Source organism: Drosophila yakuba, chromosome 2L, assembly GCF_016746365.2.
Source record: "Drosophila yakuba strain Tai18E2 chromosome 2L, Prin_Dyak_Tai18E2_2.1, whole genome shotgun sequence".
Classification (NCBI taxonomy): Eukaryota; Metazoa; Arthropoda; class Insecta; order Diptera; family Drosophilidae; genus Drosophila; species Drosophila yakuba.
In genome coordinates this window covers 12,016,304-12,033,552 of record NC_052527.2, presented here as the reverse complement: position 1 = coordinate 12,033,552, position 17,249 = coordinate 12,016,304, and the positions used below count along the sequence as shown (strand labels likewise).

The window sequence follows — 17,249 nt, the reverse complement described above, 5'->3', positions numbered from 1 at the left end:
CCTTACACATGATGTGTTCACGTTCGGTGCAGAAGTGAGGGCGGCAAGTGCCACTCCCAAGGAAGCCACCCAAATGGTGACAAAAATGGTTTTGATTTGTGGGCCACTCGCACACCCATCGCCACCCACGCTTATTAGAATCCTGGCATTGTGGCAGCCAAAGTGCAACTAGCAGAGACAGATAGCAAACATCCAAGAATGTGGAGCAGAGCGCAATTTATGACCAGTGCGAGATTTGAAAGCGGACTAATAGGATTGCGGCTCCCATTTTTGGGGCTACTCACTTCAGATACCTACGCAGAATCCACTTAGATCATTGTACACTTTAGGAACATTAATTGTTTTCTAGTATATTAATATTTACTTCTTTATATTTAGACAAGATACACACATACTTGGTTGCTGTAAGTTTCCTAAATAATAATAATCTAGTGGTCATAAAAGAGTTTAAAATAAAATCGTTGTAAGCATTTGATAATTAGATATATATTATTATATATATTAGGTATGTATCTTATTTTTATTAAACTCAAAACGCATATTATTTACAACTACTTAAAACATTTAGTTTTAAAAATCGATTGACCATTTGATCTCTACGACAAAGGGAACTAGTTCGTTGAGCAAAATTAGTTGCAGAACTAGCCAGAGGGAAATCGATTTTTAAGTTAGTAGAACTTAAGCTAATCGGTTTTGCGCTCTTTGAGCTACAAATAAAAAATCATTCTATTTTTCCTTTTGGTGTGACAAGAGTTATAATTAAAATAATTGAATTTACCGCGCATTAGTGTTACCAGTTTCACATTCACACGTTCATAATACTTTTTAGTATTTTAAATCGCTCGATAAGTCGACCGGTCGGTGTGCAGCCATCTGGCAACACTGTTCGATGACGCTTGAATTTTAGCGGACAAACAAGAAACATCGAAAAAGACGACGCTTGCTACGAAAATAGTTACTCCTTCAAAGAGCCCAGCAGTTTTAACAAGAAACGACAAATAACCAAAGGCCGCCGCCAGCATGCCGCGCACCAAGATACCAAAGAACTCCAAACGCAACCGCGAGGTGGCCAATCGCGAGGAGAAGGTGCGCCTGTACGAGCTGAAAATGGATTCCCGCCTGATCAGCATCGATTCGCTGGAGACGAAGTTCCTCTCCGCCGTGGACCACCAGGTGAAGACCCTGCTGGGCCAGGTGCAGAAGGAGCTGGCCAACCTCAAGATGCCCGAGGTGCTGCGCCTCTTCGAGGAGCTGGACCGCTTCAGCGACTTCAAAGCCAGCGATCAGACGCAGCTGCTCGCCTCCATGTCCATGAGTGGCAGCGTCATCGAGGGCCACGCCCCCTCCGCCACCGGCAGTCGCAATGACGAAGGTATGTCCGCCCCACAAGGCTTATATATGGCATTACCTGGCAGGGATTGCATCACCAGCATTCCAAAGGAATTCCGGTTTAGCATGCAAGCAGGCAACTCCTTGAAAATGATACAGTCTCTTGGAGATGTCAAAGTTATCCGTTTGGTTCTTCCGATTAAGTTAAGGTTTCTGTTTTACATGCGTACTTCATTATAACCACAAATAGGTGCTAGAAGTGTAAGCAACTTATTTTAGTCCAACGTAACTCAATCTTCGGTCTCCGAAGCCATCATGCCTCTGGTTGCCATTTTCACTTTTGATTTGAATCTAACTGGTGTACGGCTATGTGACTAACTCAACTTTGCTTTCTAACTCCGCACCGCACATTTCCATGCACTCAAAATGCATACCCCACATCCACGTCCACATCCTGTGCCGGTCACTGTATCTAGGCTACCTTACAGAGGACAGCAGCATCGGTGCCAGCGGCGGAAGCATACTGGCCGCCCACACTGGCTCCCTGCTGCGCTCCACGAAGGCGATGCGAACTCCCGGACCACTGCATTCGGCGAGGGCCCGTCGTGCCCGCCGCAGTCGTTCCGCCTGCGGGGATCTGAACATATTGCACTCGGCCAAACCGCCGTCTATATCGAGCAACTCCAGCCGCAATTCGCGCAGCAAGTTGCGCACACCAATGGCCTCGCGTACGAAGGCCTTCAGTGCCGATCGCACTCCTCTGGTGCAGAAACAAATGCGCTCCGGATCGCCAACCACACCGCCGATGGCGTTCCTGCGCTACCCGAAGCCCGGCGAGGTGGCCCTCTCCAAGTACGGCAGCCCCATGGTGGCTCAAGTGTAAGCTATCATCATCTATAGTGTCGATACCAAGGTGTTAAAACCATACATACCCACCCACACAATAGAATGCCAGACAAGTTCGCCAATGTGAACATACCCATACGGAACGGAGTTCTTAGCTTGCGGCCCAAAAAACTGGAGGCCGACGAGGTGGAGTCAAATCTGTTGGAGAACCTGGACGAGGACACCCTGAACCAGATCAAAACGCTGCACGAGAACTTGCAGATGATTGTTAATAAGGCCAGCCAGGCGGTGTTCAAGTAGATGTCATTTCAAACGCTTTTCTAGATATAATGCTATATCATATATTTTAGTACGTTTTGTTTAAGTTCAGTTTTCATTTTACTCATTTAGTTCAAGTATTTTGCCTTCATTTATATAAATCTATCGTATTTACATAAGTTTCAATATTACATGTTCATATCCAAGTGTACGGCGTTTTAAATGTAATGTTTTAAATACATGCTTAACCAAAAAAATGGAACGTTCAATGATTGTCACTCGCCTTCAAGCAAGACGACGGAGAATCGAAGGAGAGGAGAAAGTTTGCATCCAATTAAGTTCTTCAATGGACAAAGTCGATGAGATGGTCAAATTGTTCAAGCGGAAGGTGGACAACCAATTGGCTGTTATTCAAGCCACAACTGATGTGCGATTGCTACAGATGAAATGGTCGGATTTTATGGGTATGGCGATTGCTGCAGATGAACGGTCGAATTTAATGGATATGGCAAAAAAAGCTCCCTTTAAAAACCTTAATACAATGTGAGTGCTGTGGTCTGCATTTTTCAATCTTCATTAATTTTTTAAGCTTAAATTTACTTATTAGCAACAACCAAATCCAAAAGAACCAATCTTAAAGCCGCGTTAAGTTATCAAGCCTCCAGAACGTAGCAAGTTTCTGTTTTGTTAAATGTTTAAAATGTAGTTTCGCAAGTTCATATAAATATAGTTTTAAATCGTTTATTTACCAAAGAGCCCTTTGACTTTGTTACCTTTGGGTGATTAGTTGACAGGAACATTTAGATCGTGAGAAGTATGGCTCGCACCAAGATTTCAACACGTCGTCAGGCTCAGCGCCAGTTGGCCGATCGCGAGGAGAAAGTGCGTCTGGCCGAGATCAAGATGGATTCGGCGCTAGAGAAGATCGATGAGATAGGCAAGCGCTACAAGCAGGAGGTGGACAACCAAATAAAGGTGTTACGTGGAAGGACTGAGAAGAAGCTGCTGCAGATGAAGATGTCAGAGTTCTTGGCTCTCAGGATTAAAACCTTCGCCGAACATCAGTGGCCAGGTGACATATTAAATATGGCAATCCAATGTTATAAGTGTTACTTTTCTAATTCCAACTACACAGCTCCCAAGCCGCCAACAACTCGGAGTCAGTCCATCAGCCATCAACGTGGTCGAACTCGGACTCCGCAGAATGCCCAGCCATCGAGGATGCAGGCACAGTCGGCGGACAGGGCAGTGGGAGGCGACACCATGAGCTTTGTGCGATGGCCCCGCGCCGGAGAGATGGTGCTCTCGAAGGCGGGCAGCCCGCTGGCCGTCCAGATGCGACCGGATCGCTATGCGGACGTGCACATTCCCACCAAGGGCGGCGTGATCACCGTCAAGCCGCACAAGATCAACAGCGTGAAGCGGGAGGTACTGATGCAGCTGGACGAGAACACCCTCAACCAGGTGAAGACTCTCAATGCCAATCTCGGCTTGATCGTGGATATGGCCAACAAGCTGGGCAAATCGAAACCATAATGGCTATCGGAAGAAAGATCTAGATGACGTACTTTTACGCTTACTTCTTTAATATTTTATTTAGTCTTTTTCATTTTCTCATTTTCAATGTTTTTGTTCAGTTGTTAAACATTAAGTGAACGTGTCTGTTGTTCTTGTTGCTGTTTGCTGCATTTTGCTTGCTTCTTGTTGTATAATTAATTAATAAATTTAATTATTTTATGTATATATATATATATATATATATATCGATTTGTAAGTACAAACATAGCGTACAGAATTCCGTCTCCACTAACTTTAAATTTAATTGTTTAAACATTTTTCTATTGTGTTGCATGTGTGTGTGTGTTATATGTGTCTGTGGGTGAACATTCTCAATTATGCTTGTAAGTACTTAGTTAAATTAAAGTGTATTGTGTTTTCTATCAAATGAAATTTCAATTATAACTTTATTTGGTTTCCTAACCTTTAATCTTCACTTTCAACTGCGTGAATCCTTAGACAAACGTTACATTTACACATATACAGATTTAGTTACTAAAAATTATCATTAATTTTTAGTGTTTATAGTGTTAAATTTAGCATTTGTTTTCGGGTTTTCCATTTGAGTGTGAATGTGAGTGGGAGTGGGGCGTGTCGAACGCGTTTATATAGTTACAGATACATAAAAATACAATACATAGCAAAAGGTACATATATAGAGACTTAAAATACGCTTGTTTTTAATGAATTATTCAATACGAGTTTTTAGAGACAAAGACAACATATATGTGGACAATCAATCGATACGTGTAAACAGTGACAGATGACAACAACATAACACTCAGATTTGTAACATTCAGTATGTTTGTATGGATAGGGTTTGATAGGGTTTTTGTAAAACGATTTCAATAAAATTAAACAAAAGGGTAGTGCGATGAACAGTCGCACTTAAAACCAGCAATAAACGAGTATAATCTAATCAAAATGCTCATGATAATCTTGAAACAATTTGTCGTTCTTATCAGTACAGTCTTCCCTCCAAATCACGTATTATAGCATATTATAGCATACGCAAATTACCAATAATATGTTCATCAAAGCGCTAAATAATCGTTGATGAGTGAACAAAATTAGATGCATATGTGACATTTTGAACTGAAGTTGCCTGCTCTTAAAGATCTGATCCCCTTCCGTAAATTCAGCATTAATCCAAACTCCTATATACGTGGCAAAACCAACCTATGTAATTAAATATCGGTTTCGGTATTCCTAAGCCTCTAACTACGCTAAACCCGACCAACTCGGAGTTTTCAAACTCGTTTGCTACTTTTGAAAATGCTTTCCAGTTCCAAATTTTGCACATTGTTTAGGCCTATTTCGTCGTACGTTCTTCGGTCTTTCAACTTTTTTTCCATTTGGTAACACAGCCAATCAACGATGCCTTCCTCCATCAAACCGATATTCTTGTTCCACTATTGTTTTTATATTTTGCATAGACTGAAGAGAAGTTAATTTAAATATTGAGTAGTGTGCTGCGTGATCTGCGTGAAATTTGTAGTTATATTGCTCTCGGTTCTGTTCTACAAGTTTTTTGCGTTCGTACAAATTTCTACTCGTTTTTGTTTTTTTTTTTGGTTTTTGTGGTTTACAAAATTGTGCTATTTTCGCTATTTTGTTTAAAAACTATTTTCTTTGAGGCTGTTGTTTTAGAATTCGTTATAACCGTTAAATGCTAGTTTATATATTAGGTTTGTATTTCGTTATTCTTATGTTTGGGCACTACTCATTGCGGTTCAGGGCATCTTTTGTATTTTGTATTTAGTAAATAGTATTTTTTTTATTTGTAATATCAAGTTTAACAAATCTTTGTAGGCTTTATGCACGGGTACAGGGCGTTGCATTATTTGTTTTGTAATTCTCATTCTCAATCTCATTCCGTCTCCATTCTCGGCTAATATCTTAAATCGTCAGTGTGTGATTTGGTACAAATTTTATGGTACTAGGTTGCATACAAATGAAATTCAATTATGACTGATACTGTACAGAACAAATAAGTACTTTTCACTTAGGGACATCCGCTAGGCAGATTCGGAGTGTAAAATCAACTTTTACATCGAATTTGTGCAGCGAAACCAATTTGTATCTGTAATTCGAAAAAAGCTTAGACCGACAGCTGGTAAAAAACTAGATTACATTTTTTTTATAAAATTCTAAGATGCTTGTATGTACAAAAATGTATGGCCAACTGGATCGGTTAAACGTGCGTGATAACAGAACAACTTACGAAATCATATATGCACATTAGTAGGTAGTAGGTAGTAGGTATGCTTATCAAAACTAACTCCGCTTTGCACTCACGTAAATATTATTTGCATTTAGGTTAGTTAGCTTTATGTGTAGTACTTAGTTTATTTCTAGTATACTCCATGAAGTTTATACCATTTGTAAATATTTGTTTATTTTAAATATATATTCGAAATAAACCCAATATTTGTTCATGCTTATAAATTAATTAATTTTCATTAAATGCTTAAATTCATTAATGCACTTTATATGTACTTTTTGTGTTGCTGTGTGTGAATTTGCTATATCCTTACCCCGTATAAATATATACTCGTATATATATATTTATGAATCGGTATATCTGAATAACTGGCATTAAAACTATTAATATAGTGTATATATAATGCTAAATGCAGTATACTTGTGTATATTCATTTGTCATACTTATACTTTCCTGGTCTGAGGTTTTGTCAGTATAAAAACTATGGGGAGAGCCGGGGGCCGAAAATTGGCCACCATCCTTGAATTTTTGTGTTTTATAATTTTTAATTTAATTGCATTAAATGTAGCCTCTTAAAGAAAATCTCGTTCTAAGCTAACTTTAAGTGTGACAATTATAATTTAGCTAGCAGCGTCTAGAAATCTGTTCTTTAATAGATGTTGAAGTAATTTTATCTGAACCATTTGCAATCTATTTACAATTTACCATAGTCGTCTTAAATTATATTCATTATTTTTCGGTTATGTTTAATATTTTTTATAAATTTGTATTTTTTCATACGCTTTTGAACTTAACGAGAGGTATTTCTATTTTCCCAAGTTTTAATATCGCCGTTTTCCGTTTCCCTTTATTATTTATTCCATTTATTCGTGTTGGTTGTCGTTGTTTTCAAGTCCCAATTTCAGTGTAAAAATTTGTTAAAAATAAGGACTTTTAATAAATAAAGAAAACATGCAATTTTTTTAAAATATTGTATATAAATTTTTATTTAGGGCTTTGCAGTTTAAACAGTATTTTAATAAAATTATAAACTACATTTTATATCAATAATATTTGTATAGCATTTGTATCGTTTCTTTTTTAAAATAATATTTTTAACGATTGAACCCAACTTAATAGACTTAAAGATTTAAACAAAATCAAAAATCAATAAAAAATTACATAATAGAAAACGTGAAACGTTTTTGCCTAGCTCTAGCTTGCAAAATGTTAATTGAAAGTGTTTTGAATCATACATGCCAATTTCGTATATTTAATGTGTAATAGATAATAGGTAATATAAAAATGGTTAAAATTACATATTAGTTTAAACAAAACCTGTAAAATAGCCTTCACATGAAATTGCAACGCCAATTTTGCTTTGCGCGCTTTGCTTTCTCGCTTTGATATAAAAGTATTTAAACATAATTACAATAAATTTAAACGAGCATTAACTAAATTACAATTTAAAATTAAAGGCGGTTCAACTTAGAAAAGTTATTCAGTGAAAATATTTACAGTAAAGGGTCTGATTTTGGGTCTGATTGGTGAATTGAAAATAAATCTTGGAAAATGATTGAAAAGGTTTAGAAGGTATACATAAAGCAAAGCCTTTGGAGGTCGAGGTCCTCATGCTTTTGCAGCAACAAATTAGCAACATTTAGTACATAAAATTCAACAAATTATCACACTGAAAAAATTCAACACTACTTTTAAATGTACAGCAAGTTTGTGTTTTTGTGTGTTACATGTTACATGCATTCCCATCCAATTGTATACATTATATTATCGCTTGTCGTTATATCTAAAGCTTAGCCAACTGCTGCCGTTGCCAACGCCTCACCAAATGTTATACAAGATTAATGTTAATTCTCTTTAAATATACATATATCAATTTAACAACACCTCGAAACGGCCAGCACTTAACGCATAATTATTTATGTTTTTGCTTTGTTTCTGCTTTCTTGTCTATTGTATATATAGCTCTTAGTACTAGGCTTTATCTTTAAACGTAATAAATATGCATTCCTTATATCTTGTTTGCATCTTCTCTTGAAGTTATTATGCGATTTTGAAAATATTTAAATAGAGCTTGTGTCTGGTATTTATGTTTTCACGATTTCTTTAAGACGAGGTTCCCATTTTGTTTTTTAAAATTAATATTTGCTAGTATTATAAAATAAATATATTTAGGTATATATTTTTTAAATAGTGCTGCTAATATTTGTAATTAGATGTACATGCTTCGCCATTCATCCGTTGATTTCCTATTGTTTTTTCGTATCTAGAGCCATAAATGCGTGCGCAAGAGAAGTTTTGGTTGTACGTGATCCTTGGGTGTGAACTAGGCACCTTAGGGTCACCTCGTGGCGCTGCTGGTGAAGAAGTCCGCTGTGCAAATAAAACAAATTTTATAATTATAAGTAAAATGCATATATATGTGCTGGTACTTACGCGTCTCGAAGCTGAAGCTCAGCGTTGGGTCTGGCGGCGTGTTGAGCATGGAGTTGCTGACATTGCCGCTGCCCGTGGGCGTGACGTTGCCCATGGTGTTTGTACTGTTGACCCCGCCCACGATACCGCCGCCGCTCCCGATCACCGAGCCCTGCTGCAACGGACTCTGCGGCGTCTGGCCCCGTTGAGCCACGCCTCCTCCTCCTACTCCGCCTCCAGCTCCTCCGGTGGCTGCCGCAGCCGCCTGCTGGGCCCGCACACTGACCACCGCGCGCAGCTCCTGCTTGACGAACTCGGAGTTGGCACTGCCACCGGCTACGCCGCCACCACCGCCAGCTGAAAGATTGAAAGGGAATCACTTGAGTGATGAGGGATCTATGACCCAGCACACTGGGCTCCAAGCCACAATATAAAATAAGGTTTAGTCACATTGGTTTTGGCTCAATTCTAAACATAAAACATAAAATAAACACAAAACATACACAACGAAATACAACATAGAACACAAGGGTTGAGGCACACTGAAAATTGGGTTTGGGAATAATTTTGCTAGGTGATTACCGACAAACGCACTAAACTCCTACAGCAGTGACCAATTTGAAAATTGCTTTTGATAATCTAGAGTTTTTATAAAATATTTGTTTTTTTGATAAAGAAAAAACTTGGTCTTGGTTTGCGAAATGTGTTCTTAGGACTAAACATTGTAGGGGAACTTTGGGTACACCAAATGTTTTTGTGGGGGTGCAGCGCCTGCAACTATGTATGCTAGATATTATGTACAGCACAACCAACTTGCCTTATCGGGCGGGGGTATTGGGTTAATTACAATGATCGTACAGAGTTATACAAAGATATAGTCGCATATGTGTGGGTTAGGGGTGTTGATACGTGTGTGTTTTCCAGCTTAAATGTACATTTTTGATACGTATATACAGAATGCTCCCAAAATTTGGATTGCTTTACGATGCGTGGCAATGGATTATACAGCCATATTATAAATATATATAAATATATATATATATGTATATATACACAGATTTGAAGGCGGGGTGATTTATACAGCGATCGCGTGAGATATTTAAATGATGGTTTCAGTTTGAGACAGAGAGTGAGAGAAGAGCACACAGGCTTACCGGTCTGGGCGCGACCATAGAAATCATTCGCCTGCTGCGACTGCCCGTAGCCACCAAGGGTGGCCCCATAGTTGCCGCCCCCGCCGCCAAGGCCAATGATGCCGTTGCCACCGCCGCTGCCCATGCCGCCCACGCCCATCATCGCTGGGTGCGGATGCGGATGTGGCGACATGCTCAGCCCGTTCATCAGCTGCTGCTGCTGCTGTTGCTGCTGCTGCTGATGTTGCTGCTGCTGCTGTTGTTGCTGCTGCTGCTGCTGTTGGTGCTGCTGGTTGCCGGCGGCAGCTGAACTATCAGTGTTGTTGCTGCTGCCCGGTGAGGAGCCAAAGCGTGGCGAGCCTGTTTTGGTTAAGCGGTTTTGGTTGGATTCGTTTGGCTTTGATTAAAACTAGTTCAGGTCATCAACTGTGTGTGTGTGTGTGGTTGTGTGTTATGTGTGAGTGTGTGTAAAGCTGTCTAGGTATGTAGTTTAATGTTTAGTATGTGGATTAAGGGGTGCTTAAATCACAAGAGATATATCAACTACATTTGTTTATCGTACTTGTTCTTTAAGGCAGTAATAGGTACTTTTATCTCGATTTCCTAATTGTACTCCCCCTTACTTGCTCCTAAAATGCGCTTTTACTCGCCATAAAGAAACTAAACGCCTAGTTTTCAGTTCAATGGTGGATCCAGCATTGCGTCCCGTTCCATTCCTTACCTGGCAGATGCTGGGTGGCCTGTGGCACGCTGCCCTGTCGCTGCAATCGCTGCAACTGTTGCTGCTGGAAAACATTGACATTGCTGCCGTAGGGGGACTGTGGACCGCCGAAACCCACGCCGGAACCATCGGGCGTTGTGGCGCCGCCACCGCCTTGTCCCTGGAACGAGTTCTGCCGCTGCAGAGTCGCCGGATTGCCACCGGGTCCGACTGCTCCTGGGGAATTGAGGCCGCGTCTCTGGTTCTGTTGGTATTGACGCGCATTGTACGGACTCACGCCCTGCAGCGCGGCCATGGAGAGGTGTTAATGGATCCGCATTGGCTGGTTCAATACTCAGACACTCACCTGCAGCTGTGCAATGAGCATCGGGTTGTGTTGCTGCAGTGTTCTTCCGGCATTGCCAGACGGCAGTGGACCGCCGGGTCCACCGCCTCCTCCGCCGCCAGCTCCCCACTGCTGCGGACTGTTCTGCATGCCCGGCGACTGCATTCCCGAGTTTGAGCCAAACGGAGTGTTGGAACGTCCGCCGTCGCCGACCTGTTGCTGCTGGTAGGCCAACTGTTGCTGCTGGACATTGTTCTGTTGCTGCTGGCTAAGCTGCTGCTGCTGCTGCGGGGAGAGACGTTGTCCAGGTTGCGGAAACTGAGGGGCATAGCCTGAAAATCCAAATTCACCATCAGTTATCAATGCTATTGCATTTACAAAGTCATCAGCATACCTTGGTTGGGCTGCGGGCTGTAGGGCGCGCTGCGACCGGGACTGAGCTGCTGCTGCATCAGGGTCTGAGCAAAGTTTGGACTGAGCTGGGCATCTGAGGGCAGGTTCGTGCGGGACAGGGACACATTGGGGGCCACCGTCGTGTTGAGAAGCGAGCCAATGTTGTTCAAGCCCGCATTCATGCCAGCTAAAAGGAAAGACACAATATGCTTAATAATCCAATTTCAAACCAGGCTCACTAATTCTTTTAAAAGTCGGCAAATCAAACATAAAACTAAAGACAGCATTCCCTTATACTCACTGGCATTCTCGGGAACGAGCATTTGCTGCTTCTGCTGTTGCTGCAGTAAACGCTCCTTCTGCTGCGCCGCCGCCAACTGCTGCTGTTGTCGCATGTTGCGCAGCTGCTGCTGGGCAGGCAACACCACGCCCCCCGGAGTGGCCACAGCATTCATGGGCCCACGACCGCGAGCGGGATACATGGGTGGCGGTCGCTGGAAACCCTGGTTGCCCTGATTGCGCATGGCTTCCAGGCGCTGCATGATGTGCTGCTGGTTTTGCTGTTGCTGCTGCTGTTGGTGTTGCTGCTGTTGCATGTTGAGCATGCCCGGATAGGCAGGGGGCTGCTGCAGATGCTGCTGTCGCTGTTGCTGCTGCTGCTGGGCAAGCTGCAACGCCAGCAGTTGTTGCTGCTGCTGTTGTTGCTGGTGCTGTTGCTGCTGGCTCATCATAAGCTGCTGGTTTAGATCGTTTCCAAAGGCCGCCGACTCTACGTCCAGCATCAGCGACTTTTGAATGTCGTTGATTGCCGAGGCCTCGGATGGGGCATTGGTCACGATGGGTGTATCATCTGGATAATACTCCATTACGCTGTCCAGCAGCTTGGACAGCTCCGAGTCGCGTTCGCCCAGAATGGCCGCCGCTGCCGCAGCTGCTGCCGAAGTGGAGGCCGCTGTGGTAATTGAGGTAGTTGCTGTGGTCGCCAGTTGCTGGTGCTGGAAGGCCAGCTGCGGCGGCTGGAGTTGCTGTTGCTGCTGCTGACTGAGGTAGACATCGTTTGGCTGCTGTTGCTGCTGCTGGGAAGGAATGCCGGCGACCTGTTGCTGCTGCTGCTGTTGTTGCTGCTGTTGCTGTTGCTGCTGCTGCTGTTGTTGCTGCTTTCGGTTGCGATTGGCTGCCGCTTTGGGTCCGGTGCTGCCAGCGCTAATGAGGTTACCCGGAGCGGCCAGCGTGCTGCTCACCGTGGAGCTGGTGATGTCCGGCAGCGTCTTCACTTGCAGCGGCTGCTCGGGATTGGGTGCTTTGGGTATCTTTGGCGGATTCTGCAGCAGCTTGGCCAACATCTTGTTCTGCGTGCACAGTTTGCTGGGCTTGTCCTCCGACCGTTTGGCAGAGGGATCGTCGTCGGGCTCGTTTAGCGATCGCTTTCGGCTCAGCGATGGATCGCTTTGGATCTTGAGCATCGCCTTTAGATCCTCGGTGCTCATGTTGCCGCTGGCACTGTTACGGTGCATCCCGTGGCTGCCACCGTCCGGATTCTTTAGCTGGCGCATCAGCTCGCTCTGCCGGGAGTTGTTTATTGAACCTGGCCCACCACCCGATCCGTTGCCCTCATCGTCCTCGGACTTCTCGTTGAGTAGCTGCAAGTAAATCTATATTCAGAAAGGGAAGTTCCTATTCGCAATGTTAGAATCATACCTTGAGCAGCATGGGGTTCTGGGAGTTGCCTGCCTTGTGCAGCATACTTGAGTTGCCGACACCGCGCCCCATCGATCCCATGGGTCCAAACAATCCCATTCCTCCGGCCTGGCCACCCATCTTGAAACCACCGCTGCCGTGCTTCTCATCCTCGCTGCCCTCGGTCTTGAAGTACTGCGAAATAATTATACTTGCATTAGTATAGATTCGTACATTTTTGTGTGCAAAACCTGTTTCAGCCAACTTCATGCTATTGACCTAAATCTTACAATGGGACTCACCTTCTCATCGTCGCCCAGTCCTCCCAGACCGCCGGCCATGCTCTGCGACTTGGTCAGCAAATGGCGCAATCGCTCCGAGGATTCCTGTTGCTGCTGCTGCTGCTGTTGCGGCGGTGTCTGCTGCTGCTGTTGTTGCTGCTGCTGGGAGAGCAACATTCCACCAACGCCGTTTGGCAAACCGCCGCCCAATAGTGGGTTGCTGCTGCTGCTATTGTTGTTTGCCTGCTGCTGGTTTTGCTGCTGCTGGACATCCTTCTCGGGCTTCACATCGCCCGCCTCGAAGGAGTGGAAGTTGAAGCCACCGTAGTTGCCTCCGCCGGCACTGGCGTTCGATTGCGGCGAGGGCAGGCTGGCGGCGGAGTGCGAGGATAGCTGATACGGCGTGGCCGGCGATGCGCAAACAGCCGGACTAAATCCGTGTCCAGACGGAGGGCGCGGCGTGCTAACGGGCGTGGCCACCGAGGCTCGCGAATTGGGACGCGAATCCGTCCAGGCTCCCACACCGCCACTGGGATCCAATTCGAATGAGGAGGAATGTGCTGCAATGTCGAATTCGAAGGTATCGCTTCCGTAGAAGCTGTGCTCCGCAGCGGCTGGCGAAGCGGTAAACGCGTTCACCAGCGCATTTGCCGACGAGCTGGCCGATGAGCTGGCGCCGGATCGCTGCTGCTGCTGTTGTTGCTGCTGCAGTCCGGTGCCGTTGATAATGGCGCTACTCATCAGGGGTCCGCCCACGCTTGTTGTCTGTGTGCTGTTGCCACCGCCGCCCTGTTGACCGCCGCCCACCAGTCCGCCCAGCAGATGGGTGGGCAACATGCCAGAGGCCGATGGCGAGGAGGAGGATCCGGAACCGGTTCCACCGTGCAGACCATCCATGGACAGGCTGCTGAGCAGTGAGCTGGCAAGCGAGGGACTCGGTGCCATGGCGCACAGTTGGCCCAAGCCCAATCCGCCACTGCCCGCTCCAGTGTTGCTGCTGTTCATGTCGTTCTCCGAGTTGAGCAGCGTCTGTACGGACATTATGAAGTCGCCCTCGCCAGGCGTCTGGTTGAGGAACAGTCTCGAGTTTGCCTTCACATGCACGTATACATCCGGTGCTCCCAATCGTAAACGAAACGGACGCGATACCACACTGCTGCCAGCTCCAGCACCCGGCGAATTGGCGCTGGCCGAGTCCTGTATGTCGCGCAGATGCGACTTGAGGGTGGAGAGGTCGTGCGGATGGCATAGATCCTGCCACAGGCGGCCCACCCACGTCTGCAGGTGCTGCTTGAACGGCTCCCGCAGTGCCGTGGGATCGAGGGTGAGTATTTTGCCGTGGATGTCCAGCTTGAAGGTCATCTGCTCGATCGGCTGCTGCTGCACGTGCTGCTGAATGTTGATCTCCAGGGGCGACTCATCCTCCGGCCGTGTGATCAGGCACAGCACCGAGCTGCTGGCATCGGCATCGTCTGAAAATAGTATGGTTTAATATAATAGGGTTTCAATCCATTTAATTATTAAAGTATTAAATACTCACCCTTGACGGGTGCCGCTATAAGGACCACCTCCTCGTACTTGTCCTGATGGCCGGCCTGCCTCAGTGGCTTCTCCTCGCAGTTGGACGATGTTTGGGTGGCCGTGCGCGTGTCCTTGACTAGCATGCGCACCCTGGTGGAGATGCTGCTCTTGGACTTGCCCGCCGCAGCGCCACCAGCTCCACCCAAGCCGCTCGCTCCGTTGGAATTGGAGCCCTGTGAGGCATTGCCATTGTTCAGCTCCTCGAGATCGCCCCAAACGCCCGCCGAGGGGCCAGCAGAAGTGCCGCCGGGGCCAGAATTATTGGCGGAGTTGTTACTTCCGCCATTGGGATTGTTGTACATGGTGTTGATGATCGGCTCTAGCTTGGCGTGATCCCCCGAATAGAGGTACATGTAGAGCGGCTGGTGGTACAGCTCCTGCTTCTCATAGCCGATCAGGTCGCGGATGTTCTGCGTGCAGGACTCAATGATGCCGTTGGCGTTCACCTGCAGCAGGACCCAGCCGACGCCGCTGATATAGTGCTCGAGTGCCTCAAAGTACGCCGATATCTCTGGCACCTGGCCGAGCAGGAGTGATGGCTCCGCGAGTGGTGGTTCCGTCGACGAGACCTCGCCCTGTTGCACCGGATGGATCGAGCAGTTGTCCGTGGCGCAGCGGGTGCAGCGTGTTGAGGTTGCTTGTGGTTTGCTGGTGTTGTTGTTATTGTTGCTATTCGTGTTGTTGTTGGTCGTTGTCGTGGAGTTGTTGTTGTTCGTCGACGTTGAGGATATATCACGATTTTGGCCCTTGTCACAAATCTCACGATACTGAAAGGAATAGGATATTGAAAAAGTTCTTTATAACACTTATGATTGCAAATATGTTGAATAAATCTATATATAAAAAGTACTTGTTACACCTTAAAATGTATATATGTATGTATAATGAAGATGTATGTAGAAAGGATAACTCTTCGATCAGATGACAAAATCAAAAGGTTGCAATGGAAATATGCCTGCCGACTGTAAATATTCATCTTATATTCTACTTTGTGACGGACCTCATAAAGATACATCTTCTGCCCAGATCGCATCTGTGAGATACATATCCGAATATAAAAACTTCATTCATGTCGCGCCCACTTTATCGGCGACACTTAAACCGCGGGCATTATTTATTTGGCAATGATGCGGAAGCATCGCGAGCAAAAACTCATGCATAATATGACACACAGCCAGTAATCATATTAATAATTATAGCACAAAGATCGGCACACTTTGTGTGGAGTAGTAGTAAGTAAGGCAGAAAGGAGGGATACTCGCGAATATTATTATTATATGTGTAATATCATTGTATTGACACAATGGAAGTGCAATAAACCGCATTTTATCGAAGGCGTGTGTGTGTGTGTGTGTGTGTTAGGGTTCTATGTTTGTGTTATTTTTACGCGCGCGTTTGAAAATAAAGTCATTGACATTTGCAAAAAAAAACACGCGAAAAGCGCTCGTCATATACAAATATTATTGTTATGGTTAGGATTTCGGTTTCCTCAGGATTTTCACGGCACGCCTCCCACTGCCACCCACTTTCCAGTGACTCCACATTCTCTCACTTGCTCTCACATGAAACTGTTTCGCTCTCACACACATGGGAATTCAAGGTCAGTCAACTTCAACTTCGCATGGACAAATGTCAATGGCATTTCACTTTTGTTTTGGTTTCTCGCCGTGGCTCGTCTTATTTGCGTTTTTTGTTTAATATTTGTTGGGTCTTATCAGCGTCTAGGCTTCGAATGAGTGACTCAATTTCAATTTGGGCCAAAAAGCGTAAATTACTCACGAAAAATCTGAGAAATACTTAAAATGCGGAGAACACAGAACGTTCGCACAGTCACAAAGTTGCCGAAATACTAAGCACACATTTTTTGAATGCAATTGTGTTAAAAAACGCACAACGACAACAACACCAACAACCACAACGATACCGAAAACGAAAACGAACAACAATGGCAACACGAAGCTTCTTCGCGCTCTTTGCCAAAAAAAAATGGAGCTTTGCTCTCTGGCACTCTCTCTTTCCAGTTTTGTTTACCGGCTTGCACAAGGAGAGACTGTGTGTGTGTGTTATCACATTGTGCACCTGTTTTGTGCGGGTGTATGTGTGAGGCGGGGGCGAAGGGGCAGCAACAACAATTAAGAACAATGTAGAATGAAACGCAATCGCAACTATGTGAAATTGCAAATAGGCGATACGTCATCGGTGCAAAAGCATTTCAAAGCAGTTCGTTGATCTCCCAAAAATATAAAATGGAGAGCGAGCTTTTGTTGTTTGGAATTTGGAATGGAAGGGAAGAAGCGCTCGACCAGGAAAAGTTGCTCCCGAGCACGAATTTCGGGGTGAAGGCACTCCGAAAAATATCAGTCAAATGATTAAGTAAACATCGCAATAACAACAACAATGAGAGCAACGGTAGCCGTTGCAAAAAAAAACACAACAAAAACAACAAAGCCTGGGGCGCGTGCAGTCGTGAAAATGTCCAAAACGTGTCTGCCTTTATCTCCTTGCCACCCCT

General features: G+C 44.8%; 4 protein-coding genes across 6 annotated transcripts in view; 3 read left to right on the top strand and 1 right to left on the bottom strand.

The window, feature by feature from the left end:
* Positions 1–874: 874 nt before the first annotated feature.
* On the top strand, positions 875–2,639 carry LOC6527838 (borealin). The gene is made up of 3 exons (XM_002088874.4): positions 875–1,372; positions 1,806–2,208; positions 2,277–2,639. The coding sequence occupies exons 1-3, from the start codon at positions 1,021–1,023 to the stop codon at positions 2,473–2,475; spliced, it is 954 nt and encodes a 317-aa protein (XP_002088910.2). The 5' UTR covers positions 875–1,020; the 3' UTR covers positions 2,476–2,639.
* Positions 2,640–2,689: 50 nt separating this feature from the next.
* On the top strand, positions 2,690–3,189 carry LOC26535741. Its single transcript, XM_015199172.3, has 2 exons — positions 2,690–2,976; positions 3,041–3,189. The coding sequence occupies exons 1-2, from the start codon at positions 2,690–2,692 to the stop codon at positions 3,069–3,071; spliced, it is 318 nt and encodes a 105-aa protein (XP_015054658.1). The 3' UTR covers positions 3,072–3,189.
* On the top strand, positions 3,190–6,081 carry LOC6527837 (borealin). The gene is made up of 2 exons (XM_002088873.4): positions 3,190–3,505; positions 3,569–6,081. The coding sequence occupies exons 1-2, from the start codon at positions 3,250–3,252 to the stop codon at positions 3,967–3,969; spliced, it is 657 nt and encodes a 218-aa protein (XP_002088909.1). The 5' UTR covers positions 3,190–3,249; the 3' UTR covers positions 3,970–6,081.
* A 1,362-nt stretch (positions 6,082–7,443) lies between these two features.
* Positions 7,444–17,249, bottom strand: part of LOC6527835 (neurogenic protein mastermind) — a 68,861-nt gene continuing 59,055 nt past the window's right edge. The window contains exons 5-14 of one of the 3 annotated variants that reach the window (XM_015198341.3): positions 14,697–15,504; positions 13,178–14,628; positions 12,897–13,070; positions 11,500–12,838; positions 11,200–11,385; positions 10,827–11,137; positions 10,481–10,724; positions 9,781–10,119; positions 8,648–8,983; positions 7,444–8,584 (exon numbers count right to left, since the gene is read on the bottom strand). In XM_015198341.3, the coding sequence (XP_015053827.1) occupies positions 8,553–8,584; positions 8,648–8,983; positions 9,781–10,119; positions 10,481–10,724; positions 10,827–11,137; positions 11,200–11,385; positions 11,500–12,838; positions 12,897–13,070; positions 13,178–14,628; positions 14,697–15,504 (5,220 nt within the window). In that variant the 3' untranslated portion in view covers positions 7,444–8,552. Of the gene's footprint in view, positions 8,585–8,647; positions 8,984–9,780; positions 10,120–10,480; positions 10,761–10,826; positions 11,138–11,199; positions 11,386–11,499; positions 12,839–12,896; positions 13,071–13,177; positions 14,629–14,696; positions 15,505–17,249 lie in introns of all 3 variants that reach the window. The other 2 variants (XM_002088872.4, XM_015198342.3) reach the window with 2 other exon arrangements.